This window comes from Neopelma chrysocephalum, unplaced genomic scaffold, assembly GCF_003984885.1.
Source record: "Neopelma chrysocephalum unplaced genomic scaffold, ASM398488v2 Primary Assembly neopelma1_59, whole genome shotgun sequence".
Lineage (NCBI taxonomy): Eukaryota > Metazoa > Chordata > Aves > Passeriformes > Pipridae > Neopelma > Neopelma chrysocephalum.
In genome coordinates, this window is record NW_020897714.1 from 24401015 (window position 1) to 24421321 (window position 20307).

The 20307-nt window shown below is 42.7% G+C and overlaps 1 protein-coding gene across 1 annotated transcript in view; it reads left to right on the forward strand.

The window, feature by feature from the left end:
• The window catches only part of AKR1D1 (aldo-keto reductase family 1 member D1), a 35308-nt gene extending 24732 nt beyond the window's left edge, over positions 1-10576 (forward strand). Inside the window, exons 4-9 of the mRNA XM_027680523.1 lie at positions 897-974; positions 3293-3415; positions 5138-5247; positions 5735-5900; positions 6655-6737; positions 10416-10576. Of these exons, the coding sequence (XP_027536324.1) occupies positions 897-974; positions 3293-3415; positions 5138-5247; positions 5735-5900; positions 6655-6737; positions 10416-10458 (603 nt within the window). The 3' untranslated portion in view covers positions 10459-10576. The remainder of the gene's footprint in view (positions 1-896; positions 975-3292; positions 3416-5137; positions 5248-5734; positions 5901-6654; positions 6738-10415) is intronic.
• The last annotated feature ends 9731 nt before the right edge of the window (positions 10577-20307 follow it).

Genomic DNA, 20307 nt, shown 5'->3' on the forward strand with positions numbered 1-20307 from the left:
GAGTCTGTGTTTTCCTTATGCTCACTTTTCCCATTAAATGCCTTGAATTTGAACTTGACTGAATTGGGAGGTGCCAGTTACTGATCACATTAGTCACAGCTGCATGTTCCCAAGGAGTTACCATGTCAACATCTTGTACCCAGCCCTTTGAAATGTAGCGGTTTGACGTCAGATCAGATGTCAAACATCAGTGAAGAGTTGTTGTTAAAAAAAAAAGAGTGAAATTGTGATCAGACAATAGGGAGAGAGGTGTTAATGCATTGCCTGTAACAGCAGTGAAATGACCAGCAAATAAGAGAAAGCTGTGCTCATGAGGTAACAGCTCATAACTCATCTCTGAAATCTATAGGGTATAGAGATCAGAAGAAAGAGTTTCTAGTGCCCCAAAAAAGGGGATAATGCACTTAAGAGGTTAGCTATGCATGTAACCCTTTACTCCTAGTAGCTCTTGGTCCATCCAGCTGTTGGGAACTGGACTGAGCTGACACTCTTTCTCAGTGCCTAGGACACAAGTAGGATCAGGGGAAGGGCTAGGAAGAAAAGAGGGAAGTAGAAGAGAATACAAGTTGGTACTCTAACCCAGCCCTTTGGAAGGAGACTAGTCCTCTGGATGCCCCAACATAAAGGTCAAAAGTTTACTGAAAAACAAGGCCATTCGGGAACTGCTGAGTGTATGCTCATGTGACAGTTCAGGAGTGTGTCCAAGGGTAATCCACCAGTCAAGGATGTGGTAAGCCCAGCATGAATGACCTGTTGAACTCAGGGTGTTTCAGAAAGCTTTTCAATATTTTTTGTTGCTGTTGTTTGCTAGTAGAAAGAGAGTCTGTGGAAAAATCTTTGCACTTAGGGGTGAAAAAGTTTTCTTTAAAGCACAGAAGTGTGGGTTTACTTTTCAGCCTGGAGATGCACTCTACCCAAAAGATGAAAATGGAAAATTTATCTACCATGAGACAGACTTATGTGCCACTTGGGAGGTAAGCAAACACAACATCCATCCATATATGCTTTAAAACCCAGATCCTCATTCTCAATTTTACCTGTGGTTTTCATAAACATAGTTGAAGCATACTGCCAGGGCAAATGGATCAGATTCTATTAGCTCCTATGTATGAATTTGACTTCTGTCCCTAAGGATGCTGCTTCTTTCTATCACTTAATTACTTTTATAACAAAACAGAACATTGTTGAAAAATCCAACATTCACATTCCTTCTTTCATAGAGTGCACTCTACATTCGTTTCTTGAGGCTTTTATCATTAGGTTTTTACCAATCCTTCCCCTTTATCAGATCTTTATAGAAGAAGAAAGTTGGAGCCATAAGAAAAGACTGGATCCTCTTAAAAAAAACAAAAACTTTTCACCTTCAAGAAAAAACAGAATTTACCCTGAAGCTCAACATAAAAAAAAACTCAAACCAAAAAAGAAAAAAAAAAACAAAACAAAACAAAACCCAAAGAACCAACCCCTTCCCTTCTCAAAAAAACCCACCAAAGCCCAAGACCTTGCCATCACTTGCCATTAGAACAAGTTCACTCACTTCTAAATTTACTTATCAGATGGGAACACAAGATTTTTCTAGTTAGAAAACTTGGAGGGAAGTAGCATTTGCCTGAAAGATTGCATCCTAAATTTGTTTGTGATGTGTTCTAGACCTGTAGGCAAATGTTTCCTTAAGCCTGCTGTCACTTGGTCTCAGGATTTTGGGTGAGGCAGAAAGCATGATTAGCAATCTCCTTGCATTTCTGTCTCTCAAGAACATGGACGTTCTTTAGTTCATAGCCAGAGCTCTTCAGATCTCCTTCTGCAACAGGTCCAATGAAAAATCATCGCTAATTCAGCCCAGTTCACACTAAGTAATAGGTGCTACTAAATGGTCCACTTCAGCTTGTACTGTCTAGATCTGGATAGTCACGAGCCATTTTAGCTCTACTCAAGGTACAGCAGAAAGAGATGGAGAATGGTGAAACTCTGAGTGAAAGTTCAGTGGGAGAAGGCCTGGAGTGGGACCGAGCTTTCCCTTGGCAGCTGAGCCATCCAGACTGAGTTTCAGGGGGAACAGGGACTTTCAAGTTAGCTGCTTATGTTACTCTTGTCTTTGACTGATGCAGTTCATCCCTCTCTTTTTCACAGGCTGGTTGCTCAAATGTTGAAAGCAGCAGCTCTCACAGCACTGTTACGTTTTTATCTTTGAGCTGGTGCTTATTGTAATGGTTATGCTATAGCAGGCCACTCTCTTCAGCTAACAAGCCTGGAGAAAAAAAGGTGGTGGTGAGTGCCTGCAAATAGCAACATCAATCTAAATAAAAATGGCTCAACTGAATCCAGATAATTTCACTCTCTCAGTATGGTGCTAGCAGGCAAAAATGGCTCCAGATGACTATATTTGCTGACTTGTCACCAAGTGATATAAAGCATATGAGGCCAACTGGAGGTCATCAAACACACAGTGCCTCTTACCTCCCTGCTTTCAGCTCCTGTGAGACAGAAAGGAATAACAAAACCAGTAGGAGGGGCATCCAGCTGCACGGTGGGGTCTGCTCTGCCTCAAACAGTCACTAAATTGTTTGTGTGCAGAGTTTCTGGGAGCAAATGGGAAGACCATATGAAAGGACCCCCTTTTTCTTTAACAACCCAGCAGATGAAGCCAATGAAGACCATGGCACCTACTCATATCCAGTATTCATAAGGGTTTCTCAGCTACTAGGATTTGTCTAAATGCAAAATACCTAGAATGCCTCCCTCCCCCAACCCTTCTTTTTTTTTTTTCTACTTTATACTGTACTAATGTTTTCTGTTAAGGTTTTGTAATTTGCCTTGCCAGATATTTAGGGGATTTCACCAGATAGGCACTTCGTATGAAAAAGAGTATTGCAATCAAAAGGACTTATCAGGAAAGCAATATGTTTTGTTCACTCTTCCTTCTCCAGCTTTGAGGCACTGCTAAAGCAGCATAAATTAAGCAAAACTCTTTGAAAGCACATGCCTGGCATTAAAGTATCTATATCTCGGGTTAATCTTTCTGATCTCCAGACAGATTCTATCCTCACAGGAGGTATAAAACATTAAGATTTGGTCTAGAAAGCAGATCAACACAGTAGTGTTGGATGTTGCCACAGGAGTTTGGGCTGCCTGGACAACGCCAGCCCTCATGCTAATAGAGCTGTTACTTCTGCTGCAGCAAAGGGTTTTCTGCAGTCTCAAGAATGGCCTATCCTCCATCTCTCTCTAAAATGCGTGCTACGAAAAATCAAGTCAACATGTGGGGCTCCTCTTGTCTTTGCTTTCTTTGCAGGCTATGGAGGCATGTAAGGATGCAGGTTTGGCAAAGTCTATTGGAGTATCCAATTTCAACCGCAGGCAACTGGAGATGATCATGAACAAGCCAGGACTTAAGTACAAACCTGTCAGCAACCAGGTAAGACTGCAAGCCAAGAGCAGTGCCTGCTACAGTGCCACTACCCTTTAGGGAATGCAGAGGCACACACATAGCCTAAGCCGCCATGTACAGAAAGGTGATGTATACTTTGCCACAGACACTGCCCTCCAAACTGTCACACTTCCATTTCTAGCTGGAAAATATCACTCTTCCTATCTAGGCTAAAGATCTATATTTGAATGTGCCGGAGCAATCGCTTTCCTCAGTTTCTGCTCCAGGACTATAAAACCGGTGCCTCTGTGCCAAAGCTCCGTAACAAGGTTGAACACTGAGTCAATGCAGATCTTAAATCTTTGCCATGTACCTTACTTCACATCCAAAAATTCCCACAATAAACCAATCAGAGCTAACCATTCCTCAATGAAGCCGTGTCTACCTCAGCTGACAACAATCCAACATTATCAGGGACCCTGAGTTACTCTAAGCTTCTCAAATTTAAAAGCCATTAGAATCGACTCCTAAACTTTCTGCACTTGCTCTCTTTTGCCTTTCCTATAAGACATTCTTAAGAGTTAGAGAAAAAAATCAATTACAGGAGACCCCATTAAGTGACCGACCCGAGCTGAGCAAGCCCATGAAGATGACAGGCACGTCTGAGTTAAATTACAGCAGTAGGGCTCTGAGAAGGCGATAAGTGGCAGCGACCCATCTGAATGCCCAATACCTTTGGCTCTAGCATTTGGCAGGTCACTGCATTTCCTAGAAATCACTGGGAAGCTCTTCTGACTCATCTGGCACAAACAAATATCCACATTAGCAGTATCAGAGGAAGGGCCAGCAACCAACCAGGACCAAATTCCCATTCTCAGTGCCTGACCTGGAGGGCTGGAATTGCCATGGAGCAGGGCAGGGAGGCTGGCCACAGCCTTCATTTCTGTATTTGTCCTGGCGGGAAAGGCAGCCTGTGAGAGGAGGAAATTCCAGCACCCTTCACTGGTATTAACATGCCTAGCGGGTGCAAAATGCAATTGCTGTTTCTGGCGTGCCCTAAGACTGCACTGAGCATTGCTGCTGCTTCCTGGGGTCGAGGGAAACTGGGCAAAAGATTAAGCCCAGCTTAGGGCAGCTAGCCAGCAAGCATAGATGTGCCAGATAGCTTCAGACTGCCCTGCAAACAGTGGTTGCTCTGTCACCTTGTAGACATCCTTCTCCCAGAATCTGAGATCACAGCCAGAAAACCCCTGCCTGTAAGGGAACCGTATTTGCAATGTGGGAGGGTAGAGCTCACAACAAGGTCATAATCTCATCTTTTGCGTATGCCCCCCTCACCTTTCTATCTGGGACAGCTTGTGCCAACACTTCCCTAAAAACAACGTCAGATTAGTCATCCTGAATGCCAGAGGCAGAGAAACAGAGAACTGACCCACATGAGATGGACTGCCTTCTCAGTCTGTTTATTCTAGTGAGCTTCTCTCACCTCCATCACCCCCACTTATTTCCACCTTTTCACTGGGAGGCAATGGGAGTTCCCTGCAGCCAAATTATAGTCACAGATGTTGATCTGCTGTCCACAAAAAAAAGAAAAAAATCCATCACCCAGCAATGTACAATTAGAACAGTAACCACAGATTAAGTTTCCCTAACTTACACATATCCTTTCCTGAAAGCATCAGCTGGTCTGTAGCTCTACAAATATTGAGATACCATCTGCTTCTATATCTGGTTCTGTTGATAATTGTTCTTTCTCTGTTACTCCTGTAGGTCGAATGCCACCCCTACTTCACCCAACCCAAACTCTTAGAATTTTGCAGACAACATGACATTGTTATTGTTGGGTACAGCCCATTGGGAACCTCAAGGGATGAATCATGGTAAGTCTCCATGTTACTTTCTAACAGAAGGACAATATCCAGGAAAAGAATAATATAGTTCTCCACTGCTGGGTCTCTGTGTAAAATACCTTTGTCCCCATTTTTACAAAGTAGTTTTGAACTTCAGTGTCTAAATATTACAGTTGTGAATGTAAACTTGCCACACTCCTGCTGCATGCTGTCATCAAAGAATGCCAGGTGTCTGTATAGGAGGTTGCCTTAGGTCTCCTCTAACAGAAAGCAAGTGTTTGTAACTGGGAACGTGTGAGGCTTAGGTGAGGAAGTAGAAACTAAGTCAACGTTAGGACGTCACATAGGAAGTTGCCTTTGACAGCCCGCCAACCTAAGTGGCAAAGCTTTTCTCTCATCTTTCACACTACTTGTCAAAAGGTGCAGTGTTCTGTTCACAAAGAAGTAGATGCCTCTATGATTTTATATTAAAGATGAGGGATTTTTTGGTTTCTTTTTCTTCCCCAATTTCTTCCAGGGTAAATGTGTCCTCCCCTCCTTTACTGAAGGATCCTGTGCTGAATGCCATTGGCAAAAAGTACAACAAGACTGCTGCACAGGTTGCTTTGCGTTTCAATGTCCAGCGAGGGGTGGTGGTCATCCCAAAAAGTTTCAATCCACAACGCATCAGAGAGAATTTTCAGGTAAATTCATGCTCCAGTGGTACATGGATGAATTCACTTACATTGGCTTTGCCCCTATAGAAGGCGATTTTTCCATTTCTTTCTGTAGATGTACACAAGACAACCAATATCAAGCTTTGCCACATTTGATGCTTTTTGTCCCCTTCACTTAAAGATAACATGATATGACAATAACAGAGCAAAGCAGAGAGGAACTTTTGGTGTCTTTTAACTCTCTGGAGTACCTAAAATTCCAGCTGGTGATGTATCCCAGAGCACCAGTTGCTGCAGTGAGCAGCACAAGCAAGATGAATTAATTCAGTACGTCAGTAGTCCAAGGTAGCAGGTACTTAGGAATGACTGATTGTTCTGACCAGTCTTCAGGTATGGGACAGCTTTGTTAGGGAAGGATTGCTGCATACAAGTGTGACAGAAAGATTCACAACCCACCACATCCAAAAAAGATGAAGAATTTGTTCTTGTGTCCCCTGCAGCACTCAGTACCCACACTACTCCCTACTTTCCCTGGCAACATACTGCTTTCAAAGCTGGTGGCTCAGCATTGCCAGACTATCTTCCCCTTCTTGCAAAAGAGTGTAGGCAAATGTGACTGGGCTTATTCATGTCCTCGAGACTTTACTATAAATGCAACCAATGCGTGGATTTGTGGGAGAGGTACAGGGAGAAGGACGGATTGTACTTTTGAAATCTGGAACATGTGAAGGTTGATTATGACAAGAAACGTGAACTCATTCCAAACATCTCCTTCCATTAGATCTTTGACTTCTCCCTCACTGAGAAAGAGATGAAAGAAATTGAAGCCCTGAACAAAAACGTTCGTTACGTGGAACTGTTAATGTAAGTACAGGAGGAATTCTAGATCCTCACAGAACATTCCTGTTTTTTCAGAGGATTTAAAAAAAAAAAAGCTTCCTTTTAATATTAACTTTTGTATAAACAACTTTAAAATAAAGGTAAGGCTTAAGTATGGGAGGTCTTTAATGCAGTCTGAATATGCTCCTGGACCCACTGCAAAAAGAAGTGTAAAATACTTCCTTACAGCTCAGGTGCCAAAAGCCCACCTAGTAGAAAGTGACTGTATCTGGCTATTCCATCCCTACCCTATTTCCTTAAGCTCTTTCTGCTACATGTGGTCATGACAGTTTCAGGCAGTGATAAGGTGTATCATCATCCCTGTCTAGCAGCGTGGATATTTAAGCTGAAATTCAAATAAGGGCACTTTCTTGTCTTTCCCCGCTGTGTCTTACCCTCACTTCCAGTGCTCTGCAAGCCACTTTACTGTTCAAGTACAAGGCCTCATGGATTGCAAACTTAGTGTTTCAAGAGGCAACCTGTCCTAAATTACCACAGAGGAGGCTAAGAATCAAGAACACTGCTACATGAAACAACAGGGCTAATTCGGGGAGAGCTCTGCTCCTTCTCACTTCCTTATAAAAGATGATACATCTGGGTGACCACAAGTGGTCAGAAACTTTGTTTTGTCCTTTCCTCTGATGCTATCTTCTACAGCAATCTATTTCCCTTGTTGTCATGGGGAGTTGTACCACCTTCTAAGGAAAACAGAAAAACACACAGCTCATTTGACTACTAAACCACTTCTAACCATCTCCTCTGAGAACTAACAAGGCTTGATCTCTTGCTGCTGGTCATCTAAAGCTTACCACCCAATGTAGTTTTGCTTCACCTGAAGGCTGCATTATCCCAGAAGGCTCAGACTGACCCAGCATCCCCTCTTCCAGAGGATGAGGCAGTTTGTTTTTCCTTCAGCTCAAGAGCACCTACAGTTTATGGTCAAACTTGTTTTCCCCTTTTCAAGGCACTCAATATGTAGCCAAATGCTAGAGATTCATTTCCATGCATTTCTCTTGTTACCTTGGATTATCTGTGTCCTGCCAAACTGTAGCATGCTCAAGCACCAAAAATAATGAAAAGCAGGATAACAGCATCAATAGCACTCTAAAACGTTGACCATTGCTCAAAAGATAGGAGGAAATGTTGCAAAGAAACAAATAAACCACTTATTGTGCTGCATGACTGATGGAAAATATGCACTAAGTTAAAAGCATCATAATGGAGTTAATCTTTCACATTTAAGCTCAGGTGCTCTGAAGCTTTAGTTTCTTAAAACTTAAAATAGCCTTCCATCAATTAGCAGTAGTTAGTTCCAGAAGGCTCCTCACAAATGGCCTAGGAGTTTCTTATGTGTGTTTTAGTATTCAAAATAATTTTTGCTTTTACATACCTAAATTGAGTTGTAATATCATTTAAACTTTTAGTGATTATATACACGAAATGTAATCTTGGTGCAAATGCAAGAGTCTTTTCCAGGAAAGGATGCAAATGCCCACAGAAGAACAACTTTCTAAGCCAACAATCCAAAAAACTACTAAACTAAATGCTTTGCTTTATTAGACTAAATTTGGTCACAGGAGGCCACCGAGGATAAGGAAAAGGATGCACATTGGCAGCTGTAGTTTTCACAGGAGTGCCATGTTTGAGGAAAATGCTTCAGTACAGTCTGATCTTCTCTATGAAAAAAACCTTATCGGAAAAGTGATGTTGCCATGTAAGGAGCAGCTATATATATATATATATATGTGTGTATATATATATATATATATATATATATATGTATGCCTACCCTGTGTTGTCACACTGGAGTGTCTGGAATTGACATTGCAACAGATAAGTTACCAGTCTAAAGACATTTCTTATTTCATCCAGCAATATGCATCTGAAAAAGTCAAACCCTGTTACAGAAAGACTTTCAATTCGTCAACTTTGTGCAAAACCTATGACTGCTGTGATGCAAATGCCAGCAAGAATGGAAAAATCCAGCTTTTCTCTGGCTCTTCCAATTATCAAATATCATATGGGTACCATGTGCAAATCTGTTGTTCTGATGGCATGAGCAAGCCCATACAAACAGGATATTGCAATCAGTGGAATGAACTAGCAAGTTAAGTAAATGAGAAGAAAATTGAAGTTTTGTAAAAATATGACTATTCAGGAAATCTTAATCTGAAATTCTTTCTTCTCCATTTGGAGAAATCTACAAGTATTGTGCAGGGCAAGTTTTACATTAATCTAACTTGATTTATCTTGTGCTCCCAATTCTCTGTTACAGTTGTTCTTCCTTTCCAGTTATTCCAAGCTGCACTGACTCCTCCAAGTGAATACTTTTCACTTAAAGGATTCAGACTATTGAGCATGTGAGATCTGATTAGCAAGCATCCTCCATAGATGGAAAGTAGAGATTATGACACTGGCAACTCAGACATCATCAAATTATACTGAAGTCAAACAAGCCTAAGTGTTGTGGCTTGTTTTTTTTTGTTTTGGTTTTTTTTCAACCAAATCAATCTGTTCATGCGTTAACACTTGAGCTTGGCTGAATATTGGAATGAAATGTTTTGACACAACAAATTCAAAATGTTTGATGCCTTCTAATTAGTTACCTTCAATGTTGTGAAATGTATCCTTCCCAGAGTGGAGCGATTCACAGCTGGGATAAATGCCAGTATTTGTTGTGCTCTGCTGTAAGGCAAGGCAGCCAGCTGCCATGGTACACCTGAGAATGCTCTTTAGAAATTTTTCATTTTGCTAATGGAAAGTGTTTGACAAGCCAGGGCTTGTGACTTAGCATCACCTTCTCAAACAAATAAGAAAACCCACAACAGAAAACAACTACCTCTCTCAAGTCTGCCAATAATGGGCGTTTGCCCATTTGCAGTGTTATTTTTTCACCAAAAGTTGACCTTGGGAATTTTCTTCTTGCCTTTAATAATATCTTGGATTGTGCATCTTCCCTGAGCATGTAGTTTCTAAAGTGAAGCCTGAAACATCTCTACCATCGGTCATATGCAGCCATGAACATCCCTTTGTCTCCTGAACTGGGTCACCCCAAAGCCTCTTTGTAAATTCCCTGCCACTGATGCTATTAACCTGGCAGAGCATCTACATGTAGACTGAGCTAGAGGACAGCCAGACCTAGTCTGGATATGGCAGTCACTTGTAGAAAGCACCATCAAGACCCAGACCTGCTCAGGGAATAAGACAAACTAGTACAGTCTGATGTTTCGACCTCTGCTTCACACGTACACACTTATCCCTTATTTCTAGGGGTCTTTCTAGACATCTGAACAAAGAAGTCTTTGCCTTCCACAATGCACACATAGTGAAGCCATCCCCCTTTCCTAAAACACTTTATCAACTTGAGTTAAATAATGACAATACCTGACATCCAAACTCTTGTTGTTTTTTCCCCCATCTCTCCCTAAGGTAGGCCCAAAAAATGGTGCTTCATTGTCACCTCCTTAAATGCGGAGGTTTGCTTCCAACTCTACAGGGATGATTATCCAGAGCAGGCAGCTTCTGAATAAGTAGAAGAGCCTTCCATGAAGGTCACAGATATATTGCAAGGAAGAGGTTTGTTAGGCATAGGACAACTGCATCAGTGATGTGATATCCTGCTTCACCCAAGGAACTCACTTGTTCAATCTGACCTGTCCACAGGTGGCGTGACCATCCAGAGTATCCCTTCAACGATGAATACTGAAAACAAGGTGGGTCTGGACAGTCAGTGGTGTTAGGCTTCGCTGAGAAAGCTTCAACTTTTGGTGCTTTGACTTCATGTGAGACTATTCAAATAAGCATTAAATACATGACATTTACTACTTCTTGTCTTGTCAGTCTCTTATTGCTAGTGAAGGCCAAATCTATTTATTTAATCCACTGAATTTCTGGTTTTGGCTTAGGAGGCTTTAACTCTGAAAACTGAAGCTTCAAAACTGACAGCTGGTAAAACTGAAGATTTCTCAAAAACAGGTTAATTAGTTCAAGCCAAATCATTTTCACTGAATAGCACATTCTTCACTCAATTTGAAACAAGACATTCCATTTCACTTGGTGTGAAGGAGAATCAGAATCACAGAATGGATAATGTTGGAAGAGACCGCAGTGGGGTAACCTGGTCCAACCCAACATCATTTTCTTGTACAGCTAAAGTGACAGAAAGTCAAGAGTGAGCAACTAACTGAATTTGGTATATATGAACATATGCTTATTGATATTAGATAGGCATGTACACTGCTTCATGCAGTGAAGCCCATTTCACTCTAACCAGAGTATTCTTCAGCTGCATATATGAGCGTCATTCCATAGGAACACCCCAGCTGGCTCCACGTGTAAATAAAGCATTATAAAGCATTGTAAGCACGTTCAAATTCCCCCCCACACACACTTGTCAGATGAGGGCCTCAGTGAAACACAGGAAAAGTGTATGACACTTATTTTACACTGTACTTGCTATTCAAGGATGGTATTGCACAGCATCGCATATGCAACCTGGAGCTAGCACTAGTGAGATCCTCATCTCAAGATTAAAAATCCCTTAAAATTCTTTCCTGCTCCACAAATTGATATTAACCCAATAAAATTTCTATTCACTTCAAAGTTCACATAGACTTTTGTATAAAATCCTGACCAAGACAATACTGAATTAAGAAGCTCAATTTTCAAAGAAAGAGAAAATGTTATCTAAAAAATACAATTTTCTACCATGCTGGAGACAGCAGAACACTGGCAGGTCCAAGAAATGGGTACAAGTCAGACAGAGACAGCCAGGCTGAAACCTGGACATTTCCTTCAATCTGTCCTCAGCTCTCTGAAACATGGAGGCAGAAGGATGGACACCAGAGTAAGCAAGACTGACTCCTTCAGCATGAATTTGTTTTTTAGACCACTGCTCAACAGGTTTTGCAGCCTATAGGTGCATCAGCCTATACCCACATCTCCAGAAGGCTACTTTCCCTCCCTCCTGTGTCCAAGCACCCCAGTTTCCTGCCATAGTAGGGGTACATTGGAGGGATATTGGAGTAGAAACTAAAACATACACAGAGAGAGAGAGAGTACTTCATGTACTAGAACGTGAGTACTGCCATTGGAAAATGTGTCATACATAAACTTCAGTCTATAGCATCTGTTTTTATTTATTACCATTGCTATTTATTATCCCTGACTGAAACAGGAAAATACCAGAGTGTACAGTTCATGGAGACACTTCTGTTTGGTCATGGTGTGCTCCTCAGAACCAAGACAAAGAAGGACAGGGATGACCATTTCACAGGAGAAACAGGAAAGGCTCCCAAATGGGTCTAGTGTAAATGCATCCCTGGATGAGTTCAGTGGGCACCACTAGAGAAGTTTGGCTCCTTCAACAGGGGTGGCCTTCACATAGCATTTGTAAATCCCTAAAACTATGCCAAAAAAGGAACATTTTGGTTGCTGGAGGTTACCCAACGACAATTCCCATTTTATTCCATTACCCACTTAGACCAGAGGGGAAAATATAAAAAAAAGAGGGGGAGATATAGCTGAGGAGGAAGAAGACACATTACAGATCTGCTGGTGTAGATCTAAGGACAATCCTAAGGTCAGGTGGAGCTCTGCTCCCAGAGGGGCTCAGAACCACTATAAAAAGCCATGCTTTGCCCCTTTGTGAACAGCTGACGTCCTGGTCAAAAGTCTGAACAATCCAAGTCTAAATTCAAGTGCCAGAGAGGAGCAGTTACCACCATACCTAATGTGTTATTCCAGTTGCTTCATAAGTACAAGCCTTAAATAGAGCTCACAGGGCTCAACTGCTTAACAGTAGCACTGTACAAATTTTTGCACTGTAACTTGACCAGGTGCAAGTCTCCAGTCACAGCCCACGTTCAGGCCAGGTTTGGCAAAGCTCTTGCTGTCTACAACTGCAAATGTCAACTAATGCTCAGCTTAAATGCTCACACCAGCCCCTTCACAGCTCACTGCTCTTTCCAGACAGCCCTCTCCCAGAGGTTAGGCAGCACGTGAGATTCTGATAAATCAGGTGACCTTGTAAGTGTGAGTAAGGAAGATGATATGCTGAAACCCCTCTAACAGGAAATACCATATAATCAAATCTTCAATCTATACTGATTAAACAAGGCAGGACAAATTGTAAGAGTTCTTCCAGCCCAGGTCATACCACCAAATTCCTCCCCGCTCTAATTTTAATAGAATCCTTCTCCTCCTCCATTGCATTGCCTCATTTCTATCTGATGAAAAAAGATTCAACCTCTTCCCAGAGGCAAATGCTTCCATCAGTTATGAGACTGCTTCAGATGTATAGCCTACTTCTCCCCCAGCTTTGCTCAGTTTCAGACCATTTCTCCCCATTGTTCTCCAACTTGCCCTGCAAAGAAAATGTTTAGACAGGGGAAATAAACAGGCCTGCAAATGGGAAACTGGGAAACCCATTCCACCAGCAGCTGCATAAAGAGAGAGAAACCCCAGACCATGGCCCCATGTAAAATCTGCTTCCATCTAGCATATTTCAGAGTCCTACTGGACTCGCTGCCTGGTATGAAACACGTCACTTAGAATGGCCACATAGAACCCTACTCCAGCTGGAAGGGTCAGGTGCTGTGATAGCCCTCACACACGACAATAGATCCAAGGACAACTGGGCACTGGGAAAACCTACTCACTTCTACAGTAAGTAAACCATCATTTGTGCCTCTTCCCATAGCTGGAAAATGAAGTGAAATCCAGACCAAAGATGTTTGCTTCAGCTATGCACAAGTGAATTTTCAGCGAAGAGAACAAGAAGTGATGCAGTGTTTTAGATCCTTTTAGTAGCCCAGCAGCTGCTCTGGTCTAGTCAGAAAACCAGGTGACACGCACACATCCACAGCAGCAAAGCAGTTGCCACAGCTGTTTGTTAGAGCATGGGCTTACCTGGCATTCCCTGTTGTTACACAAGCTCAGGGCAGAGCACAGTGCTTTGAAGCTGCAGCACCCAGGCCTTTCCTTGGACATGTGCACGCTCATGTTCAGTCAGTGAAGCAACAAGAAAGCACTGCCACACAGTTATGGTGTGTAGGCTGACATCACTCCCACCCTGCACTTTGTGGTTAGCTGAATTTGTTTCCCCACAGGGAGGCAGAGCTTCGTCTTCCACAAGGCTACGTATCTGGAACCGGACCCTGTCTCAGAAGGGACATGCATTCAATTTTCCCTAATACTGTTCAGGTGCCCACAAGAGGACTAAGGAAAATAATAAGAGGCAAAATGGGATAGGCACTGTATACGTTTTACAGCCTTACATTAAAGAATGCCCTTTGGATTTATGTCACATATTTTTGTACCACAAAGCTACCAAAGAGGTTTTACAAGAGTGTATAATGTGTCCTGCGGAGGAAAGGGGGAGTGGCCATATCAAGCTATCAGCTAGAATTAGGATGCAATCTTGGGTAGACAGAACAGAACACAGGGGAAAGGAAGACAGTGCCTCCTATAGTTTTCATCCATTGCCTGCCATTCAGGCCTGGATGCCAAATTGCTGGGTGTTCTGCTTTCAAAATGAGATCTTTTCTCCTGGTCAAAGTGTAATGATAACGAGGACAGAAAGTGAGTTTTGTATTCGGAGAGATAGGTGTCCACGAAAGGCAGTGCCTGCGGTTACACACAGCAGGGTCCTCACCTGATGAGGCTTCTTCGCTTAATTCCTTTCTTGAATCCAATAAAGTCTGAAAGCTACTCACCTCTAGACTGGCAGGATATTTAACCATTACTGTATCCTTGGGATGTGCAAAGGTATTTGACAGCAGAGAGGCTGCTACTTTCCTTAACTAATTAAGATCATCTCACAACGAGAACCAGAGTTGTTTCTTCAATTTAAAGTGTGAATCATTTAAGTGTGGAAGCAAAGCCAGTATTGTAGGGACTCTAAGAGGAAAATAAATCACGTCCCTGGGATACACAAGACATTTCTTAGATCTCTACAGTGAGCACTGAGGACAAACTCAGATCTGTTTTGTAGAAGTTCAATTTGTAGATTTAAGATGAGACACCCCCTTTCTATTGCGAGTAGCGTCAGTCTCCTTGTTGCCATCTGCCAAACTGAAACACTTTGAAATAAACTGGTTTGATATTTGCAAGACAATTTCCTTATTTTCCTTGGGGAGGGGAAGGGAGGAATCTGCTGTTTCAAAACGTATTTTGCACAGCTCTCAACAAGACACAATTCACAAGTCTAGAGGTAAGCACTGAGGTGGAGAAGAAAGTCTGTAAGAGAGTGACATGTTAGAATGAGATTGAACATGCTTATTTCACTTGTGACCTAAACTGCAAACACATTTGCCTTTGGGGGTGGAGCAATCAGCACACAGTCAGGAACTAGTGCAGTTTTTACATTAATTGATTCTCAGCAATGCCATATTTCAGCTCTTCCCAACATCCTACTACCCCAGAGCAAAACCTCTAGCTTATAAGAAAGGGCTTTGAGAGTGCAAAACCCGAAAAAAAGTTAATTTTCCAATGCCAGTCAGACTCCTCAGGGAACCCTAACTCAACATGTATGAGCAATACTCACAGCAGGACAACACATTGCAAATAAAATGCAAAGCAGAACCAAATGGAAAAAGAAGGAGAGAAGGAGCTGCAAAGAAAGAGGATGCATGTGTGTATAAACACTTACACATGGACACAGAGGGGCACCACTGGATCAAGCTGCTCAGTTTCTGCTCTGTACACTGCAGAGCTACCTGAATGGAGGTCTCAGATCAATCCAAGGTCATTGAACATAGCAAAGGCAAAATGCTGCACTAGAACAAATGCACACTCAATTAAAGGCTAAATGGGAGCTCATAATGACCTAGAACATGTCTCAGAGCAACCTCACTCATGACAAGGAAAAGTCCCTGCAAGTGCATGGTGCTGAGGACTCTGGGAAGGATCCTGCTAACATTTCAGCACATACAAATCAGGACCGACTCTGCTGACACAAGGAACAGATGAACAAAACACAGGCCACATGCCCTCAGTGCAAGGAAACATTCCAAGTGTTCTGTTCCCCCGGTTAGCCTGATCAACATTTCTCTCCCAAGCCAGGACAGATGCTGGGGAAAGGTTGCCAAGAGAACTCTGTGATCTCTTAGGAAAACTACTTGCTCCTCATGCCACTGTGGCTCAGCTTCCATCTACAGGGTGGCACCCAGAGTCACCCATGTGTGAAATAAGGAGGTTTCCCAGCAAGGTGACCCCATCATCCCACATATTCAGCACTGGTGGACACAGACAGTCCAGAATAGCCCAAACCAGCTGTTTGGCAGCATATTTTGCACACTTAATCCCTGCTTTTCCACGGTGGTGGGACTGCAGTCCTGCATGGCTTTTCTACAGGATGATAAGGGGATCACCTTTGCATTTCATTGACTATATTGATCTGTGCTTGATAAACTTCAAAGAGAAATCTCCAACATTCAAAAGGGTTCTTCTAAATCATGGATCAGAAATCCACACCCACATTCAACAAGCCAATGCTACCTCTCTGGTCCTCTGTGAGGTACAGTCCTCCCAGTATAGAGTAGAAGAAACAACAAAGCAGGAATGTAGGAGGTGACATTAGAAATATCCACATGATTTAGGATTTCTACTAATTTTTTTCTATTTGTGGCATTTAGAGCACACCAGCAGTCATGAAGTTTCTTGGCAATCTACATCTGTCCTGGCTTAAGCTCCTGAGTTCCCAGAACTGGTCTCTGGGTGTACAAGACTTTGAGGCCATAAAAACACTCTCGGAGAGCATGGTTGGAGGGTGGGGGACATTATAGCTCCCTTTCCTTGGCAGTTAGAGCACCACCAAGTGATGCAACAAGTTAAGTTCAAATGTTTATGGGGTTTAAACCTGCATGTCTCACCTTATCCAGTTACCAAGCAATACAGTCTTCTGGAAGACATCTGGCTCCATCCACCCCACTGAACCTTTCAACTTTGCATAATAGACCCATTGGGGTGAAAGGGGGAAGTACTTGGTAGCTGAGAAACTTAATGTACTTGCAGTCCAGACCTCGCTGTGGTCACTGGTGACAGGAAAACACTTCTACAGAACAGGGATCAAAACCTTCCCTCCTCGTACTATGCAAATTGCTCTCTTTGCTCTTTCTTTTGGACACAACACCAGTTATATTATCAGAGAGGATTCTCCATCTTGGAAAGGATGATGTGAATACCCCTTCCATCACAATATGTGTAAATGTGAGTTTCACTGCATTTCTAGGATTTATTACTATAGTAAGAGCAAGCCCTACAGCATCCCTTGACCAAACACATACCCCAGCAGGCTTCACAGAGATACTGCAGATACAATTGAATTAAGACATTGATTTGCACCTCTTTCTCACCAAATTGCTCCAGCACTCCACAGGCATTAGTGATTGACCTCGTGTGATTACCTTTGCCTCCTCCAAACCTTATTCCTTGATCCTTTTTACAGCTAAATACATCCATTCTTGTTCTCTGCTCTCCAAACTTTCACTTTGCCACATGCATGAACAACTAATTCAATCAAACTTGACTGCTTAGCACTGATTTCCACTGTCACTCCCTGCAAAGATTGCTCAGACACTTGTCTTCATTCTTCTGGATTTCTCCTGTTCATTGAGGAAAGAGGCCCTGATGTGACCCATCTCCAGGGAAAGGTCACTCACCTAAGCTATTTCCCAGCTCTGGTAAAACTCAGCATTTAAATAAAGTATTGGGTGTAAAGTATGTCTTTTCTGTAGCATTTATGGTGTAAATGTGGATAGGCTGTGCAAGACCATGAGAGTTACAAACCAAAACTAATTAGAAGAGAGAAAGCATGAGGAAACCATGTTATATGCCTTTCAGTAATTTTGACCCTGTAAGGTTTATGAACTTTGTGTGGAATAAAGGCCTAAGGTACCCCACAGAACACAGTCTCTGGCAGAATCAAGACTGGAAAGGAGTAAAGATTGTGGTGGGTTAGCCAAGGAAGCCAGATGATGGATTATGAAGACTAGCTTGTTTAGTGTGGTAGGAAGAGAAGCCAATATTCTCCTATTGCAAACAATATAGAGGCATTAGCCTCTACATTTACAGCCTATATCATGGTACAGGAATGAGGAAACAGTCACATATTTTAGGAAATATTCCTCAAAAAAAAATATGAGGAAATTAAAGAGCATAAGATTGGTCATGATGTGACTTTTTAACTATGCAGGGCCACTTTTGTGAATTCATGGCTACAGTCACTAAAGAGTCAAACAAGGGTGTTGCGGTTTGAACACCCAATACCTCCGTGTTAGATACTACCTAGCTATCTGGAAATGGATGTGACGGGAAGAGGAGAACTTTCCCACCTTACGCTGCATGCTGCACACAGGATTATATGACTGAGGACTCTAAAGAGATTTGTCTAGTGCTAGGGTCACATGTTGCTTGGGGCTTAATACTTTCAAGACGCATTTGATAAAAAGCTAGAAAAGCTATTTGGATCTTTTCAGCCAGGAGGTTGAGTGTATTTACGATTGCAGCCTCTCATGGGTATGCACACACAGGCAGACCAGAAATCCTGCCCTCTGCAGAGTCCTGACACGTTTCCACAAGCAGGTGCTGGGATGAGGCACATCAGGTTCCATAGGCACCCAGAGAACCTGTGTGCTAGAGCCCTATGTATGACACTTCACTGGCACCAAGGAATCACAGGCTGAGAGCAGCCCAACAGCCCAAACACAACAGTTGCACCACAGAGAGCCTCCCATGGAATATCACTGCAGTCAAAAATCAATAAAAAAATCGAACAAAATACTAAAGTCATTTGCATTAGCTTAGCACCGGGTTGATATTAGTCACAGTTTAACCAGTTAGTCTACAGTAGATTGTTTCAACCCACTTTGCTTTGTAGCTTGATGCTTTCTGTTCACAGAAAGTTTTTTCACAAATAGGCCTGAAGCTACAACAAGAAACACTTTTCCCCCTACAGCCCTCCAGCCTATCTTCAGTTCCTCAGAAGTCACTGCAGCCACCTCACAGGTTCCTGCCTCCCCAGCAGGAGCTCAGCAGCCTCAGCTACCAAAGCAGACTTACACACTCTTCCATTCTTTCCATGCCACTGCAAAGACAAATGCCTTACCTGAGGGAAAGAAAAGGTGCAGTAAAACCAGCAACCTCCATCTCAGCAACTTGAACTTCAGCAAGAAAAAAAAAACAGGCCACCCTAACACTCCCACCTGAGAGACCCAGAAGCTGTAATGAGCTTATGCACTGCTAATTTCAGAAGTCACAGGTGTAGATAACCTCAATTACCTCACCCTGAGAGGGGGAAGAGGTAGGAAAAAAAAAAAAAGCCCCTGAGCAAGTCTCTGTGCTATATTCCTGGTGTTGGCCAGAGCTTGGGCTGAGAGGTAAAACCACTGAACTTGGGAAAGAAACAGTCTGCATATGGCTTTTAACTTATTTTTTCTTTTCCCTACATATGAAATTTATCTCTACTCTTTCTAGGTCATCAGTCTGCAGATCTGCCTTAGTCATCTGGCTAGGGTGATCATAGAAGAATAAATAAATTAATCACTGTCTTTGCAGGCATTAAGGTGAAGTAACTCCCTCCCCCTTTGACTTTCCTGTATTTCCTGAGTCAAGGAAGCCAAAGCCTACAGCAGTGAGCATGTCTTGGTCATCGACTGTCTCACCAGGCAGCTTTGCAGGAAAGCAACTTGAGCACAGCTCTGCTTCTCATGCAGGTGGGGGCAGCTCATGCTCATGAGCCTTGTCAGCCCCATTGCCTGGTCAGCAGCCTGGATGTGCCCCCATAGAACCAGGAGACAGTGGGTGAATTCATGCCCATAAGTATTGGACAGTACAGGCACACCTCACACACATCCCCCCACCTCTGGGGCTGAGATGTCTTTGTAAATCTTGAAAATTAAAGCAGGCAGGTAAGAAAAGGCATAAAGAGAAGCTTGAGATAAATAACTTTTAACACTCTATATTTCTCCTACATGTGGGTCCATGGCATAAATCTGTGCTCTGCACAGGGCCATTCAGCTATGATCTTATGAGCCATCCTACCCACTGTAGGAGAGCAGTAGGTGGAAGAAGATCAGTTACTATCTCAATTTGCAGGGTGAGGGCCTTGGATGCTGTAGTGCTAAACACTGCATCACTGACTTTTGGTCCCACAGGATTTGTGAATCTAAGGTTCTCTTGGCTTTGGTGGGCAGCAGGACCTGAGGGATCCTGTAGGGGTATGGGTGTCAGAATAAAGTTCAGAGGCATGTAAGCCTCAGTCTATTTCCAGAGTGAATTAAACACTAATGTCCCAGTTGTAGGAAGGCTCCCATTTCCAATGTACCTTGCTTCTCAAGAAGAACACGAAGGTTTTCCCTCTGAAAATCCAGAGAATAAGTATTTGGTCTTTCAGAAACTCAGTGAGAAGAACAAAAGGAATTTCCACCACCTTTTAGCCAACTCACTTCTCCTGTCAATAAACAGAGCAGAGCATTAAGCAAGAGCACAGAAGACCTTGGTTTACACCCTTTTTTGACTTTAAAATGTTTGCTCTCCTTGACATTTTTAGGGGAAG